The sequence below is a fragment of the Eptatretus burgeri genome, chromosome 11 (assembly GCF_056783735.1).
Source record: "Eptatretus burgeri isolate ZD-2024b chromosome 11, Ebu_testis_v1, whole genome shotgun sequence".
NCBI lineage: Eukaryota > Metazoa > Chordata > Myxini > Myxiniformes > Myxinidae > Eptatretus > Eptatretus burgeri.
The window spans coordinates 49,956,844-49,975,330 of record NC_140971.1 but is presented as its reverse complement, the minus strand read 5'-3'; the positions used below and the strand labels follow the sequence as shown (position 1 = coordinate 49,975,330).

At 44.4% G+C, this 18,487-nt stretch overlaps 1 protein-coding gene across 4 annotated transcripts; it reads left to right on the top strand.

Moving 5' to 3' along the window:
• Nucleotides 1-377: 377 nt before the first annotated feature.
• PHAX (phosphorylated adaptor for RNA export) lies at nt 378-17,083 on the top strand. 4 transcript variants are annotated; one of them, XM_085846402.1, is made up of 7 exons: nt 378-428; nt 1,079-1,333; nt 5,300-5,496; nt 12,177-12,347; nt 12,545-12,665; nt 12,877-12,960; nt 15,510-17,083. In XM_085846402.1, the coding sequence occupies exons 1-7, from the start codon at nt 414-416 to the stop codon at nt 15,816-15,818; spliced, it is 1,152 nt and encodes a 383-aa protein (XP_085702528.1). In that variant the 5' UTR covers nt 378-413; the 3' UTR covers nt 15,819-17,083. The 4 variants fall into 4 exon arrangements, with proteins under 4 accessions (XP_085702528.1, XP_085702527.1, XP_085702525.1 ...); XM_085846401.1 differs by having other exon boundaries at nt 399-428; nt 1,040-1,333; XM_085846399.1 differs by lacking the exon at nt 378-428 and adding an exon at nt 602-921 and having other exon boundaries at nt 1,040-1,333.
• The last annotated feature ends 1,404 nt before the right edge of the window (nt 17,084-18,487 follow it).

The window sequence follows — 18,487 nt, the reverse complement described above, 5'->3', positions numbered from 1 at the left end:
AAGTTTCGAGGTGTAAGGTTTTATGGTTTTGGAGTTATGGAGGGAGGACCGACGGACACACAGACAGACACTTTTATCTTTCTATAATTCCAGCAATCACTGTGTCTGTCTGTCTGTCTGTCTGTCTGTCTGTCTGCGACCGCTGTTTCTCGACAACCACTGGTCCGATCTAATTGAAACTTGCCAGGTATATTGTTGGGGCCCTGTGGATGTCCGTTTTCAAGGTTTGATATTAATTGGACGAGCGGTTCCCAAGTTACGGTCATTTATCTGTCGACCAATGACAAGACACGGTGCTATGACGTCACGAATGACGTCACAATTAATATTTATTTATTTTTTATTATTTATTTTGCACGATTGACGGTCCGATCTGATTGAAACTTGCCAGGAATATTGCTGGGGACCCGCGGATGTGCCTTTTCAAGGTTTGATATTAATCGGATAAGCGGTTCCCAAGTTACGGCCATTTATCTGTCAACCAATATCTGCGTGAGAGGGGCGAGAGAGGGTTGCACATACTGGCACTCACCTACGGGCCCGCACTACTTACTATAGCTTCCACTTAAATGGTGGTGCAAGCAGAGGTCTATCTTTCTGGTTTAACGTTTCATTTTTCTGGCATTGAGTGCGCCGAAAATTATATTACGATCGCATTAGGCGGTGTATAGACAAATTTACACTGCTATTCCGACGCTCCAATAATGAGGTTTCTCATTGCGATGTTGAACCTGGCTAAAACGAAGCTTTAATCGAAGTGGAAAGAGAGTAAAATTCCTCGGACATCCGTGAGTGAAGTCCTTGTTCGGCGCCGAACTTCCGCCTTGTGAAGCGATGGACGCGGAGCTAGTCGAAGAGTTAGAAGAGGGAGAGGTGTCTGATTGCGATTCTCCTTCAGAGACAGACGCGGCCTTAGTACCCGTGAGTGCTCCAATAAACTTAGCATGGTCTGCGTCGCTATAAACTGGTATTACTTTGTGGTTCTCATTCCGGTTTGTGGAAGTACAATGGGGAATACTCCATTCCTCTCCCCTTCCAGGGTCGTGCGTCCATGGTCTTGACGCCCCCTCCCCCTCAGGTGCCGCCGCCACCACCGCCTGGGCCTAGCCTCGCTGCCTCGCGCTACCGGAGCGTGGTCGCGAGCTACTCGAGCGGTGACGAGAGTAGCGGCGACTCCGATGACGATGGTCACGAGAATCTGTGCAAGAGGAGGAGGCTCCAGGTCTTGGGGAGGCCTCAGGGTCAAGCGCTGAGCCCTGCGGCGGCTCCTGCCTCGTGGCCTTCAAATGTCACTTCGAAGAAAGTTAACAACATCTGGGGAGGTGTTCTACAAGTAAGTACGATGGTTGTAATTGTCTTGTAGGAAAAATAATCCATTTCTGCTTCGTCAACTCCTTTATCGGTTGGCGTTTGTCACACTCGCTTGAACGTCTGGATGAACTTGGAGCTCCTTGAAAAGAAAACCTTTAAAGCTCCACGAATCGTACTCTGTCTATGGTTTGATAAAATCATGAAAATACGATTTGGTGAGGATTTTAGGGTGGGGGTGGTGCAAGCAGAGGTGAGAGGGGGTGGGGGTGGTGCAAGCAGAGGTGAGAGTTGGTAGGGGTGGTGCAAACAGAAGTGAGAGTTGGTAGGGGTGGTGCAAGCAGAGGTGAGAGTTGGTAGGGGTGGTGCAAGCAGAGGTGAGAGTTGGTAGGGGTGGTGCAAGCAGAGGTGAGAGTTGGTAGGGGTGGTGCAAACAGAAGTGAGAGTTGGTGGGGGTGGTGCAAACAGAAGTGAGAGTTGGTAGGGGTGGTGCAAACAGAAGTGAGAGTTGGTAGGGGTGGTGCAAGCAGAGGTGAGAGTTGGTAGGGGTGGTGCAAGCAGAGGTGAGAGTTGGTAGGGGTGGTGCAAGCAGAGGTGAGAGTTTGTAGGGGTGGTGCAAGCAGAGGTGAGAGTTGGTAGGGGTGGTGCAAGCAGAGGTGAGAGTTGGTAGGGGTGGTGCAAACAGAAGTGAGAGTTGGTAGGGGTGGTGCAAACAGAAGTGAGAGTTGGTGGAGGTGGTGCAAGCAGAAGTGAGAGTTGGTTGGGGTGGTGCAAACAAAAGTGAGAGTTGGTAGGGGCGGTGCAAGCAGAGGTGAGAGTTGGTAGGGGTGGTGCAAACAGAAGTGAGAGTTGGTGGGGGTGGTGCAAACAGAAGTGAGAGTTGGTAGGGGTGGTGCAAACAGAAGTGAGAGTTGGTAGGGGTGGTGCAAGCAGAGGTGAGAGTTGGTAGGGGTGGTGCAAGCAGAGGTGAGAGTTTGTAGGGGTGGTGCAAGCAGAGGTGAGAGTTGGTAGGGGTGGTGCAAACAGAAGTGAGAGTTGGTAGGGGTGGTGCAAGCAGAGGTGAGAGTTGGTAGGGGTGGTGCAAACAGAAGTGAGAGTTGGTAGGGGTGGTGCAAACAGAAGTGAGAGTTGGTGGAGGTGGTGCAAGCAGAAGTGAGAGTTGGTAGGGGTGGTGCAAACAAAAGTGAGAGTTGGTAGGGGCGGTGCAAGCAGAGGTGAGAGTTGGTAGGGGTGGTGCAAACAGAAGTGAGAGTTGGTAGGGGTGGTGCAAACAGAAGTGAGAGTTGGTAGGGGTGGTGCAAACAGAAGTGAGAGTTGGTTGGGGTGGTGCAAACAGAAGTGAGAGTTGGTTGGGGTGGTGCAAACAGAAGTGAGAGTTGGTGGGGGTGGTGCAAGCAGAGGTTGGAGTGGGTGGGTGTGATGCAAGCAGAGGTGGGAGTGGGTGGGTGTGGGGAACAATGGGTGTTGGGAGGAATGGTATGGACAGCATTGGCAGAGAAGGAAACTTCTCTGCCCCTCCCCTCATCCTTGATCCTCTCTCCCTCTCTCCCCCCAAACCCCTTCCCCCTCTCATAATGCAAGGGACAGGCACTCTTGAGGGTTGGTAATAGCCATGGGGGATAATCAGACAGGACATTGCGAATTATCTATGACTATTACGTTAACAGGGTGTTAGGTTGTAATTCTAGGGAGGGGGGAATGGGGAGAAAGTATTCATCAAGATTAGTTGGTGTTCACCCTGTGTGGGAATTTAGTGAGGCCTCACCTGGAATATTGTGTGCACTTTTGGACACTATATCTGAGGAAGAATGTGTTTGGGTTAGGGTGTAAGAGAGAGGGTTCAGTTACAGTGACTAGATTTGAGGGGAAGCTGAAGGAGACAGGACTCTTGTACATTATAAAGGTGATATGATGCAGATGTTTAACATAATGAAGAGTCTCAGACTAAATAATGCATAAGATTTTTTTTTCCCGGTAGAATTGACAATGACAGTACCAGGGTCTAAAGCCATAGAGAGTCGAGTAGTTAATGCTGCAGAAACAGTTTATTGATTTAAACTGGAATTACAATTGTAGAGGGAGGAGTATATGGACATTGGGAGGACTATAGGTAGTACCTTCATTATGTTGGTGGTGCTATACATGTGTAGTGATTGTGATGTCTGAGAGGGTCTTGTTAAAGAGTGGATGTGCTGTCAGTGTTTGTCCATTATGGGACTTTCAAAATGACCTATGAATTCCAACTATGCCTATTGCGCATGCCGTGTGTGTGCGCGCACGTTTACACTGACTAGGTTCATGCCACAGGGAAAGGGTCAGGACAGCGACCTGCTGACTGACATCTGGTAGCTTGTACATGTTGCTGTGTTTGAGCCTGGGGAGTAACTGCTGAAATCTGTCTGTGTTTGGTTCTTCCTGACATCTTTATTCTTTGTTCCTTTGACATTTCTTTCTAAAAATTTTTTTTCCCATAATTCTCTTTATTCATTTTATCTCTCTCTCTCTTTCTCTCTCTCTCTTTCTCTCTCTCTCTTTCTCTCTCTCTCTTTCTCTCTCTCTCTTTCTCTCTCTCTTTCTCTCTCTCTTTCTCTCTCTCTTTCTCTCTCTCTTTCTCTTTCTCTTTCTCTTTCTCTTTCTCTTTCTCTTTCTCTTTCTCTCTCTCTCTCTCTTTTTTTCTTTTTTTTTTTTTGTTTGCTATCTCTCTCAGGAGAAGTGAAATCTTGCAGAATTTTTTCTGTAAGGCTCACTTGGCTGTGCCTGGATGGGTTTGAGGGTTGTGGAGTAGCGGCTGAAAACGAAATCCTATCCAGGTTCCTCCTGATGACTCCATCTTTGCTCTTTACTTCCTCAGGTTCCTTCTTCACCTTCTGTTTCATTCTGCTCGCCAGGCACTTTTAACTTGCCCTTACTCACGTGAAATGTGTGATTCAAATTGTCTTTTAAACATAATTTTTCTGCATTTAAATGATAGTGTGGCAATTTCAAAATGGTTCACCATAATTGCTCTGTTCCTGAATGCTAATTGGATTCATGGAAATACAGGAAATATGAGACGTATCGCTGAATGAGTGGTGTCGAGTTCCCACATTTTCCCGTTGATTCTATTAGCGAGTGGCAGCTGTGGTAACGGGAGACGTCATGTTCACATGAGGTAATCACGCAAGGTTAAAGTCCAATCACTGGCAGCTATGGTCGAAGGTTTGGGTAGAATGTGCCCATCGACGAACCTTTGGGCATTGCACCGGTCCACGTCCTTAGGAGTTTGCAGTAAGGGGAGCTACAAGCTATCAGCCCTTTGGGCAAGTTCAGAAAGTTCTCCAACTCTTTTGTTGTGGAGAGGCACTCCCCTTTCTTACTGATGCATTTCCAATTATCTCAGTGTATTTTAAAAGCATTGTGAGCCATTTTAGGTAACAATCCTTATCGAGCACATATGGTCTACTTCCGGTTTCCACAATTAACCCTGGTGCTACAGGTTTCAGTGCATGTGCGCAGAGCATTCTGGGGTGGATTACGCCATTACTAACCCCCCCCTTTTTTGGTCAACATTGAGAAGTAAAAATGCCATCTTGTGAATTTGGAATCAGAATGTGTGAACGAGCAAGGGATCCAGCTTTACTTGAGCTATTTTGATTTTTTTTTTAGCGAGAATCTATCCAGCACTGTCCACTATAATATTCTCCACCTGTCACTCAAGCTCTATACATCCAGGATGGGGCTTGACTTACTGGCCTGACCACCCACAATTCCCATGGGTGGTAGCCCAATCGATAATTGTAAACCACTTGGCAGCACTTCTCACCACAGAATTAAGGATTGGAGTGACCTATTTCACGTTTTTTTTTATGATGGTATCAGGAAAAGGAAACTTTTTTTTTTTTTCAACATTAAGCTAAAAGGAGCTTCAAACTGATCCTCTGCTCAAACAATATTGTTTTGGTGGACTGGATCAAATTGTGACATTGCTTGTTTCCTTGAAAACCCGGTGCAGGAACAGAGACAGGATGGCCTGGCCAATGTTCTGGGAATACTTGGCATGGAGGGTGACTTTTCCCTGCAAAGCAGGCAATCAGAGAGTTACAACTATCTACTTGCCCAGAGTATAATGGCAAAAGAAAGGGAAGAAGAGATACAAAAGCTGGAAGCAGACGATGGACAGATGCAGGAGGAAATGTCAAATGGAACCAGGTAAATGTTACTTTTGTATGTAAAACATCCGATTGGCCCATTTCGGCGATTCATTTTTAGAACTATCCAGGAAATATGTTTACTTGATAAGTGTAATATACGAGCGGCAGTCAATAAGTAACCTGAAAATGGTGATATAAATTTGAGAATGTAATGTGTGTAGTTGTAGACGACTTGTCATTTCTATGGGTAAGAGTCATATTTTGCCTGTTTTAGATCTGGCAACATTGAGCGTATGACCTCAGTAGAGCAGTTCCAAGATGGTGGCTCCCTGAAAGAAAAATGCACCAGAGAGGAGCGATGTTCTGTCGTCCATTTCTTGGGAAGTGAGGGTGTGAATCTCAGTTAAATCCGTTGTAGAATGAAAATGCAATGGGGGGACGCATGTTTATCACTGCAGCTGGTGTATGATTGGGACCAAGAGTACTCCATCTCTTCTGGATCTGATTTTGACAAGTTTCTCTGAAAATATCTGCTGTTCTTCCTCCACTCCAATCGGTTCTTCTGACCACGTGCTTGTCAAAGTGGACATCACTCTGGCTGTTATTAGAGAACCACCTCAGCGCTGTCGAGTCTGGCATTTCACTCAGACTGACTGGCAAGCTCTCCAAGTAGTCATCAAACTTCCAGGCTGGTCTCCCATCGCTGCTTTCTCCTACATCAACTCATCCTGGGAATTCTTTCAAAGAAACTTGCTCTTTATCATGCACAGATTTATCTCCCCTCATCTTCAGTTGTTCTTCCCTTCCTCCCGCCCTTGGTTCATTGAAGCTTGTGGCGAGGCAGTTGTCCTGAAATAACTTGCCTTTGCCTCATGGAAAGCAAACCCAACTGAGGGTAATCTCAGTTCCTTCCATAATGCTCGGACAAGTGTGTGTCTACCCTCAGGAGAGCCAGAAAACAACATCTTTCTAATCTCAAGTCTGAACTCTCAAACCTCTCTCCCTCCTCCAAATCCTTGTGGCATCGAATCAAATCTGTTTCTGGTGTATGTTCCCCCTCCATCTCCTCACTTAGCTCAAATGGCCGCACCACACATGAAAAGGCTGAATGCCTAAACTCGGTGTTTGCATCTAAATCTTGTGTCCGAAACCCATCGCTTTCTGTATCCACCTTACCCAATCGCACCCAACTGTCCCTGGACTGTGTCCTTTTTTTCTGACAAAATGAAGAGCTTGCTGTCAAACCTCAACTCGATTCTGCAACCGGTCCAGACGGCATCAGCTCATGTGTCCTAAAAACCTGTTCTTCTGCTCTTGCTCACCCTCTCTGTTCTATTCACCCTCTCATTTGCTCAACATCATCTGCCATCTGCTTGGAAATCAGCTAACATAAAAATCCGCTCTGCATAAAAAGGTGCAAAAACAGATCCCTGCAACAACAGACCAATCAGCCTTCTCCCAATCATCAGCAAGGTTACGGAATCCATCATCGCTTCAGACATTAAATCCTTCCTCTTCTCCAATGGCTTGATTTCCAATCATCAATTTGGTTTCAGACCAGGCCATTCTACCCTGGATACGCTACTTCTGCTCTCCCAAAAATGGTGGAGGTCCTCAATGTCAGACATTAAATCAGAGCCATATTCTAGACATATCTTGTGCTTTTGACATGGTCTGACACCCTGCCCTGCTCACCAAACTCTCTTCCTATGGTATCCAAGGCCATCTCGACTTATGGCTCACAGACTTCCTCTCCTGTCGCAGTCACCGTGTGGCCCTAAATGGAATTCTTTCATCCCCTCTTCCTGTCCAGGCTGGAGTTCCTCAAGGCAGCGTTCTGGGCCCTGTTCTTTTTCTGGTTTTCATCAACGATCTCTCTGATTCTCTGGAAAATCCTCTTTATCTCTTTGCTGATGACTCCACCCTCTGCCGCACCATCTTTCAACCCTCAGACCATCAAGCAGCAGTTTCTTCGCTCTCTGCAGATCTGGATAAAATCACAAACTGGTCCAACACGTGGAACATGTCTTTCAATCCTGACAATTCTCACACTCTCACTATGTCTCTGAAAGGACCATTTGGAACCCCCCCCCACCCCTCCCCCTTCTACTTTCTCAACAATCCTCTGGAAGAAGTCCTTTCATTCAGGCTTCTGGGTCTCACTATCTGCCATGATCTTTCCTGGGAAAGTGACATTTCCAACCTGGTCTCGAAAGCCAGTCGCTGACTGGGAATCCTCCGTCGTGCAATGTCCTTCCTCGGCTCGCCTGAGCTCCTGACCACATACAAAGCTTTTGTCCGCAGCCTGATTGAGTACTGCTCTCCCCTCTGGGCTGGTGCTCCTGCCTCTCACCTTTCTCGGCTTCACGCTGTGGAAACCAAGGCATTTAGGATCATTGGTATCTCCCGTGGTGAGGCTGAGTCTTTGGACCTCTCACTCAATCACCGCAGGCAGGTCGATGGTCTTTCTGTCTTCTGCTGTCTCCTCTCTGGTCTCGCCCCCCCCCTCTCCTGCTCTGTCTACGATATGTCCACCCCTCCATATTTCTGCAGGTCGCTCAAGGTCTGCCAGCAACCCCCTTCTGGTAAAACTACCAAAATCACAAATCACTGCTCACTTTCACTCTTTCATTCCTCTTTTTTCCTGCCTTTGGAATAAACTCCCTCACTTTCTTCAATACCATTCTTCCCTCCAGTCCTCAAAGACAGTTGTTCACCACCACCTCTTATCTTCCCCCATCCAAAACCACAATCTTTTCTACCCCCGTTAATCCACCCCAAACCCACCTCCTTCAAATTCCCTGCTTTCCTTCTTGAAATTCGCTGTTGTGTCCATCTTGTATACCCCGAATTCCCTGCCCCATCCCTCTCCCTTCCACAGATCTCCTTATGTCTCTTCCCCATTGTTTTGTCTTTCCCTCTCCCACCCCTCTTGTCTCCTGCCCCCCTCGTTGTGCGTTGTCTGTTAGCTCTCAGCCTTGCCTCGCCAATGCATCCAAAAAAAAACTGATTGCGCTGAAACCCGATCCAGTCCTTCCCCTCTGGTCCACAGGATCACTCGGTCTTAGATTTTTTTTCACTTTCGGATGAGGGTGGTTCCCTCAAAAGTCACCCTCTAACTTTCAGTACCAAAAGATTGAGTCGGCGTGGGTTCACATCTCTGTCTGAACTACAACCTCAAGAGATGGCAGTCAGCCCACTCGGGGCTATTTTTTATATGTATTGAAAATACAGGCATTGAGGTTCATGGAAGAGCAGAAGGACTGAGAATTGGATCATCAGACAAAACAGTGTGAAGGGAAGAAGGTGGGATGATTATATACTGATTGTCCACAGCACAAGGAAAGCATATTGTTGAAGGGTGATTACAAGGTCTCAGGAGCTGGAGTAAAGCTCAGGAGTTAAAATGGGACCATTACTCAGGAGTAATCATCACAAGGTTATGGTGTGCAGCATGTTTGAAATCCTTAAGGGAATTGCTCATATCGATGGATTCTGAAAGATTTTTCCACAGGTGACAATGGAGGTTGACATGAAAGAATGGAAGTGAACATTGAGGTTGGATTTGAGCAGGGTAACAAGGAAAGATTTCTGGCAGAGACTGGGGCAGGGGGAGAGGTGAGAGATGTTAATAGCAGACAAGAATGTAATCTATAAAAAGAAACTGCAAAGCCACCAAATTGCTTACAACTGGTGAGCAAGAAGCAGACCCGAAGACTTTGCTTGACGACGTGAGATTCCCAATCGCATGGTTGGCCTTAGATTATCAGGCCTTAAAGGGGTGCAGAAGAAGAACTGCAGCACCAGTCAACAGTGGGGATCCTTGTTCCATGACATTCCAGATGAAGGCTTTGTACATTATATGCTGAGGTCAGCAGAAACACATTTCCTCACAAGGAATTCTGAGGCAATACCCAGCTTTGGAGGTCAGCGTGGTGATATGATCTGACAGGTTACAACTGACAGTCCCAGGAGCTCAAAAGACTGCACTTCTCCAAAAGGTTGACCGCAGCAAAATATTTTGGAAAAATTTCCTGTCGGATCCTTATAACGGGATGAAGTGAGAACATGGATTTATCTTGTATTAGTACTCAAAGATGTGTTCCCAGTGGATGACCAGTTGCATATTTTCAACAGATTGGTGAGGGATGCTGCCTCATCCTGCTGGGCAAAGTGGTGTGGAACTGTCCTGCACAGAGTGTAGTCATCTGCAAAGTGATGTTATGGATTTTTTTCTTCGTCTTTTTTTCCCAGTGACAAAGACATGTCACTGATGTTTCTTAAGAACATGATTGGTCCCAGAATGTGACCTCAAGGGACCCCTTCCTCCAGAGGTACTGCATATCAGGGGAAAGTATTGGGTACAAAGCAACTACTTGCCTGCAAGCACACAGAAAATTTGATAGTTTGTCTTGAAGGGAACCTTGGATACCATTAGCTAACCGTTTTTAATCAAGGAAGAGTGCCAGACATCAGAGAGAATGAAAATTGATGCGTGGGAGATGTTTCGTGAGATAGAATTTACCTCTTCTTTGGAAATGAGGCCATTCATCCATTGCTAACATAGAAGAAGCAGCTTGTACAATGTGGAACGACCTTGGTGTAAGCTAAACTGATGGTTGGAAATAAACGAGTTGGAGAAAAGATGTCTTGAAATCTGCTGCAATTATTGATTCCATCATTTTGCTTCAGTTTTGGTACTTTTATTATGAATTGGGTTAAAGTTGACAATCTTTCTCCAATGCAAGTGGGCAGCCCTCAGAAGTTCTCTGGAAAAAAGCTGAGGATTGGAAGTAGACAAGGCAGATGAGCTGTATTTTTGTGATGGGCACTGATGTCTTCAAGACCACCCTGATGGAGGAGTTGAGAGAGGTGCAGGATTTCTCCACTTTGGTTGTAGGAAAATTAATATGCTGTCAGATATAATTTTTATGAGGTGGTGTTAAATGGGTACAGGAAGACAAAGATTAGCAACCTCAGCCTTTTCTGCAAAGACCGAGTAAAGGCAGTCAGCCTTGAGACGAGCATTGTCCTTTGTGACCTTGGTCCTTCAAGAGTGAAGGAACAATCAGGACCATGTTCCACAAACATGGCCAACTGCCACGAGGTTTTTGCGGATGGTGAAAGACACGTGAGGACAGAACTTAGGTGGGCCTGGTGCATCTCAGGGATCAAACACACTGGTGACAAGCTTTCTGGAGAGACTGCAGGTTCACAATGGTACTGTTAGCTTTCCAGAAAGAAAAGGCAAGCTACCTTCTGACAATTACCACACCACATTAATTGTTGTACTCTGGATGAGCCTTTGGGCAGGATATGTGGAGACGTGAATGTATGAGCTGATGTGAAGGAGAGACAGAGACCCACAGTTGTTTGATATGACTCACTAACATTGTTTACATCTGGAGAAGACAGTGGACGAGTCGGGGGATAAAATGGTGCACCACAGGTTTGTCCCATCCACCTGATTAAATGAACAAACACTGTGGAGTCTTGGTGGATCCCAGAAAATCACTTTGGGAAAGAGATCTGATGTAGACATCATTATTCACTCCAGTGCATGCATTGGATTTGTTGAAGGGTTACAAATAATAACAAAGGTCAGAGAATAATTGGGCTGGGACATCCTTTGAAAGAAAAGTGTCTATGAGAGGTGTAACATCTGGAGATTAGGTAGCGACCTGTCGGGAGAGATTTGTGATTGTGAGATCAGGCTGTCTGAGGCTTGGTAAGAAACATGAAGCGGAAACAAAAACAGGTGCACAAAGACTTGCTTGCTGGAGTTGCCTCTTGGGGACAACAAAGGACTCTTAACAGTCTTACAAATATGAAAACAGTTGCAACTAGAATGACACTCATTGGTGCACGTACCTCCGCTAGGCTGAAGAGGTGACATCTTGTATTCCGCTTGTCGGCCCAATCTGCATCCGGACCTTAACCAAAATCTAATCAGCTTGTTCTTGTCACTTTTTTTTGTTGGATACAGAGTTAAGGCCCGTGGAATAGCAGGAACACTGAATGGATCAGGATGTAACAGGACCAAAGGAACAGTAGATAAGGGAGGGGGGGCACCAACAGCACTTTTGACGGACAAAGAGAGGGATGCTTGGGCATATACTGGGATTGAGGAGGAATGAGGGGTAGGGAATAATGTCTCTGGTGGATAAAATGAATACAGAAGCAAATTCTCAGGAAGGAAAAATTGAAAATTTGGAAGGAGGTGGGGTTGCAAGAGGGGGGGGGGAGGGGTGCAGAGACCAACCCAACTCGTCCAAGTTTTGTCATTATCCATCCACAACTTTTTGAGATATCGTGCTATTTCTTGTTTTTGGCCATATCTCTCAATGGTGAAGAATCACTTTACAATTCTAGTATCTTGATCTTCACCAAAATCCAATCAATTCGTCCTTGTCACACACTCAAACTGGTCCACCAAATTTCGTCTGAATCCGTGCATAACTTTTTGAGATATCCTGCTCACAGACAGAGAAACAGACAAACACACAGGGGTGAAAACAACCTTTGTCCACCTTTGGTGGCAGCGGTAACACAGACATTAGTTAATAATTATCAAACGGGTAAAACATAGCTCTGCAGGAGCAAATCGGGTCTGCATCCAAAGGCCGTGAGACTGGAGATGGTGGCCAATTTTACTTTAAAACGTAAAATAATGTTTGGCCGTTTTTTTTTTACACCAGAATTGTTGAAATTATTATGATTTGTCACTTTGCACTTCAGTGATGCCGATTTTGGCATGAACCATGTGCCTGATGAATCGGGCCCTGCAAAGCGAAAACGGAGACCTGTGAAGGAGAGGCTTGGAGAGCGAAAGGAAATGGACTTTGAGGGGAACTTTGAGCTGAAGGAAGACGATTCTACAGGAAAAGTGGTTTCTGAGATTGCGCACAGGTCAGAGCATCTTTAGTTATTTATTTTTAATGTCTTACATTTTTATAACCTGTTTGGGGTGTTACCAGCAAGGAGTCCTGCCTGCATTGTTGAGCATGTTCTTCTTCACACAGGTTATTTTTGGGCCTGTCCATCTTCACAGTCACGTGACAATTAACTATTCAAGCAATTTGCACAAAATGTATTTTGTTTCGTAGGTTGCGCGAACCGAAGAAAACCCTGATTGAAAGGGTGGTAAAGTGTGTCGGTGTGAGGAAATCCTTGGAACTGCTTTCTGAAACCGTTGAGATCGAGAAGCATGGGGGAATGATGATTTTGGTAAGTTGTGGTTATATTTTGATTCACATTCGTGAATTACTTGATTTACAATGATGATAAAACTTCAACACAGCCGTGAAAGTGATTTCAAACGTGAATTATGTTGAAGGAGTGATTGATCTGGTGAGATTGTCAGCGCTACTGTTTGTCATTTCAATTTGTTGAGACTCATGTGTGCCTTTCTGTCGGCCTATATGTTTAAACCTCTCAGAATGGCACCAGAAGACGTACACCTGGTGGAGTTTATTTAAACCTCTTGAAAAACACTCCCAGCATTACCCAGCAACAGATCAAGGTAAAAGCAAATGCTTGGGTTTAAACATGAGGGACATCATTGCATATGATGATGATGATTATTATTATTATTATTATTATTGTTATTTTTAATGATAGAAAAACTGCAGTCTTTTGTTTGTCCTTGAGATTTCAATTTTACCATTTGTGAGATGTAAAAGGGGATCCAGTGCTCTTTTTTTTTGTTAAATACAAGATCGAGGCTCATGAAAGGGCAAGGCAACAGATGGCAACTTACTGACAATGGCCACATTTGGTATCTTTGGTTTCAAATTATTGGTATTTCTGGCAAAGAAGCTAGGTCTCTGATCCGAGTACTTTCGCATCGTAGACAGGTCGGTGGTCTCTGTCTTCTCCCACCTCCTTTCTGGTCTTGTAACCTTTGCTCCTCCATGCAACCCCTGCACACAGAGGTTTCTGAAACTCCACGATCTTTATTGGGCAAACCACATTTCAAAATCTACCTCCAAAGCCAGTCGCCGACTGGGCATCTTCTGTCGTGCAGTCTTTCCTTGTCACACCTGAACTTTTATCCACCTACAAGGCCTTCATCCACAGCATGATCGAATACTGCTCTTCCCTTTAGGTGAGCGCTCCTGCCTCACACCTTGGTTAAATTGGTGCTGTGGAAACCAAGGCCTTCAAAATTATTGGTATATCTGGAGATGAAGCTGAGTCTGGGCCGAGTACTTTCGCATCGTAGACAGGTTGGTGATCTTTGTCTTCTCCCGCCTCGTTTCTGGTCTTGCAACCAATGCTCTTTCTGTGCCTGTCAGAGCATCTCCCGTCACCCAGGTTTCTGAACGGTGCACCCGGTCTGCCAGTCACCCAATTCTTGCGAAACTCCAAAAATCCAGGCTCACTGTGCACATCCACGCATTCATTGCTCTTTTTTTTTGTCCTCACCTGTTGAATCAACTTCCTCAATTTGTTCAATCTCATTCTTTCCTCCAGTGCTTCAAGAAAGCTGTTCACCACCATCTCAGGTCATCCCCCATCAATGCCCATAATCTTTTATACCCTCAAAACCCTCCGCAAGACCACCTCTTTCTGTATTTACAGGTTATGGGGTTTGCTTATCTTTTTGTACTTTTCCATCTACCTGAGTTGAGTGTGGATCATGCGGGAATGTTTGCATGTCTTCATGTGCAAAGATGTCAGACGATCGCGTCGTTTCTTCATGATTTCTGCTGAACTACCGTCTTGTATGTATTTGTCTGCTTGCTATATGAGCTCATCAGATTCATTTGGTTTCTCTGCTCTCAAAGCTGATGTCACAATCAGGCAGATCACACAGACCAGGAACAGAGCAGTTGACAAAGCAAAATAATTTGAGGCTGATATCTATAGGGATGGAAGAAAGCTATTATTATTATCATTATTATTATTATTATTATTATTATTATTATTATTATTATTATTATTTATTTTTTGATCTGCCACGCAGGCAACATAGTCCTGTCCAGTCTCATGATCAACACTTTGCACTTGTCGTCGCTTGGCTAGTTAGGCCCCCACAAGAAAAGAAAAAAATAAAAAAACGCAAGGGAGAACGTTGCAGTAGGACAAGTAAAGGGTGCCAAAAGAAGTAGCAGACTTTGAAAAAGCTAAATATTTTTTCTTTACACAGTCTTGATAATCATAATGTGAGTATTCGGTCGAGAGGTCTGCAAAGAGTGTGATCGATGCATCATTACTTTGGTGATGGCATACATTGCCAAACCCTCGTAGTTGGGCATTGTTTATCATTGAGGCCAGGTCAGTCAGTTGGGAGATCTGGTGAACTACTTCATTTGATACATGATCCTGCCATGGGATTTGCAGGATATGACAAATGGCTCTCGTATCAAAACTATTGACATGGATCATTAATTGTAGCTGTTCGTGCAAAATTTATTAGTCAGAAATATTTCAATAAAAGTAATATCGTGTTTATACCTTGTTGAGAGTAGTTCCATAACTTGTCCATACTGGGTATGCCAATATGTATCTGTGTCAATTTGAAACTACCTAAAAAAAACATTTCAGCCTGCTAAGTTAATATATTCAGGAAATTACAACCAATTTCATTTTTGTGGACTATGCAATATCACTGGGAGAGGGCCTAAAATGTGCTCAGATTGCATCTCGTAACTTGTGGAGCCCTTCAGCTCCTCAGGAACAGGCCGTCAGCCAAATGGTGGTAGGCCTTGTTGCACTTACCATTCACAGATACCTTTATCCTACCAAGATGGCTTCTTTAAAAGTCAATGGAAACCCTGCATGTGGCTTCATAATGGGGCTGATTAAAGAGTGTTGATCCATCAATGTAACAGACCTATAGGATTTTCTCCATTGGAATTGACACTTTCCCTCATCGGGGTTGGGATAACAGCTCCCCAATCGGTTTCATTTAATTGTTGAATATTAAAGGGACTTTGATTGGTTCAGTACGTTGTACATTTGTAACATGGCATCACATTATTATTATTCCACCTTGATGTTAAATGATGTGGGCTGTCATCTTAAAATTTTCTTCTTTCAAACTGTCAAACGGTGCATCTTTATCAGGAAATATTCTACGAAGAAAATCAACGCGACTACAACGACAGAAAGCTGGCCGTGAGACGTCGGCGTAACGTTTTGGCGCAAAGGATGAAGCATGCCATCAGGGGCTTGGAACTCCATGACGCAGAGGACGAGGCCTCTCGAGAGACTTTCGCGAGCGACACGGCTGAAGCGCAGCTCGAGGCCCTGGAGGATCCGAACGGCCGAGATGTTCACGCACCTCCGACTCCGCAACCACCGCCGAGTCCCGCAGCTCCCGATGCTGTGGATTGTCTCGAGCTGGAGACAACGAACGATCTCGATTTATTTTGATGTTTATAAACTGTAGATTGATTGAGCATTGCAGGTTTATCTTTTTGCTCATTTATTTTTAATACAGGCTCACGTATCAAATTTACAAAATGAGCAAAGATTTAATAACTTTTCCATTGTACATAGATGTCTTGCATAAAATGGATTTGCCTTTCTAAAAAGGTTTCTGTGATTGCTATCCAGCTTGTGTTCTTTCACCGTTCAACCAAATAATTGTGCCTGCCATCACCCCATCTCGACCCAATAAGTCACTGCTGTAATTATTTTGTCTCATAGCTGAATGTGATCAAGGATCGGACGTTTCATGAACCTTTTGGACTCGTTCTCTTGAAATAAAGGGGGTAGTCGAGAGGGGAGTGGCTGGGGCGTGACGATAAAACTATATTTGGTTTTGAATTAGTGCGCAAAAGTATGGAATTTTTTTTCATGTTCTTGGTTGATGAGTCCATTTGGATTCAATCGGGTTCTTCCTAGTGGTTGCATCACTGAAGGGGTTCTTCTGCTGATGCAGTGCCCCTGCACTATTTTTGGGTTGAAATTTCGCCAGGGTGCTGGCGATAACTCTCCTATTTGTCCTGGAAGAAAAAAAAAGTCTCCATATGAGGGACTGTGTACGCAATGTAACGAAGATGGCGGTTTCATAGAGAAGGGTCGGGAATGGAGATTGTTCGGTAAGTCGTGTAAGGTATTGAAAAATATTCATCATGTTTGAAGAAAGGAAAAGTAGTCAGCTTTACATTATTTACCGTCTTAGCTTCAAAACAACTACATTTTGATTTTGTTTTTTTCAATCCAGGTTGGAATACTAATTTTGACTCTCCCCTCCCCCCACCTCCATCGGTCTTATATAAAAAATTGGTTGATCCACATTGAGGGTGAGTGTGCAGTGACACAGACACGTTTTTCGAAGGTTATTCGTTTCATGTCAATCCCTTATCACAACGATGTGTATTATTATCTCCTCAAATGAAAATCCCATCACCCCTCCCCCAACCTCTTCTTTGTCCTTTCAACCTCTATTTCTTCCTCCCTATGCTTTTTTTATTTTTCAATATTACCATTCCAACATTTATTTTCTGTTTGCTACCCTTGCTCCCTTCCATATCCCTTTTGAATTTTTCTGTTCAAGACCTCATGCGATTGTTTTTTTTATTATTCCATAAACATATTTAGATGTTTAACACGTGTATTTGATTGAAAAGGTGTGGTGTTTTATCCTTTTCTTTTCTCTGTTCATGCTATGAAATAAAAGTCAAATGCACATACGTGGTTGGATCGTGGATTTGGTACGAGTTCCTCATCTAAAAATCCTATTCCATGAAGACGTGACCTTGGAGATTGGAAGAAACGACAGTTGCTCAGGTCCAGCTTTCGTGAATCCCACCTTTTATGTCGTTTGAACGTAGCATGCCTTCTATAATGTGGCACAGGATAATCATTTTATAATTGGAGGTTAATAGTTGTTTCCAATTCAAAAGGTCTTTAGTCCCATGCATTTTTTTTCCACTTTAGTGAATTTAATAATACTGTCTCTTTTGTGTCAAGTTTACTTTTTCTCGTACGTCGATGCTATTATTTTTTATTTTTGCTGTTTATAATTGCTCCCGATACACCTCACTTTTGATGTGTCGAGTCTGTTTGAATCCCGACCCACCTGTAAACACTTTCCCTGGTGTTTGGCATGCAGGGTGACGCATCAATGTTTATGCAATCTATCAGAGGGACGTTAACCTAGAGTACCTGGCTGCAAGCACGAGTCCTTGGTGGATGTTAAAAGATCCCACGATCTATTGTGAAGAGGTAGGTGACTTATCACCAGCACTGTGATAAAATTGTAAAATTCTACCATGGTAGAACGGCGGGCCTGGCCAGACAGTTCCCGAATGACATGACCCAGAAAACCCTGACCCACCCCCGTGCTGATTACACAAGGTATGAATAGTTGGGGTTAACATAATCGCTTTCAAGTTATTGGGTCGCTTTGTGGTTTGTGCACCATCTTCAACAATCGTAATAGATATCCTTTACTCTAGTGATTTGCATTCTGGTGACGTCACGGTTTAAACAGCTCCTGATGGCATAGATCAAGTGTTTTGGGATTTAGGTCTTTCAGGCTTAAATGGCATAAGTGTTCAGCAGGAAATCTTTATCCTGTTTTAAGTAACGATCAGGTGTTTGATTCATAAGTGTTGTGATGTAAAACTGCCTGCAGCACAATAATCACACATTCACGATGTCACAAACATATCCACAACAGCATAGCTTGCGCAGAGAAGCAAGAGGATGCCACAAATTATTTTGATTCAGCCATTGTGGAAAATAAAAATAAACCAATGTCACCCGCAGGGTGACCCGTATCTTGCCAAAAGGTGACCACGTGTGAGTTCTTTAAGGTCACACTGAGGTGAACAGAGCTGCTATCCACCAGGAGCGACTCCTTGAGGAATATCTGCCTACGAGAGATTCCGATGAGAATTGTTCTACAGAGTAACCATGAAAAATATGCTTTTGCCTCATAACGTCACCAAATGACGTCATAATGTCTCAAGCTTGACATATCTCGAAAGCACTCATCGAGGTGTTGAATTTGAGGTACGACACGATATGGTTCCTAAAACTTGAAAATTTGACCTTGGGGTCAAATATGTTTGACCTCAGGCGCTAACCAT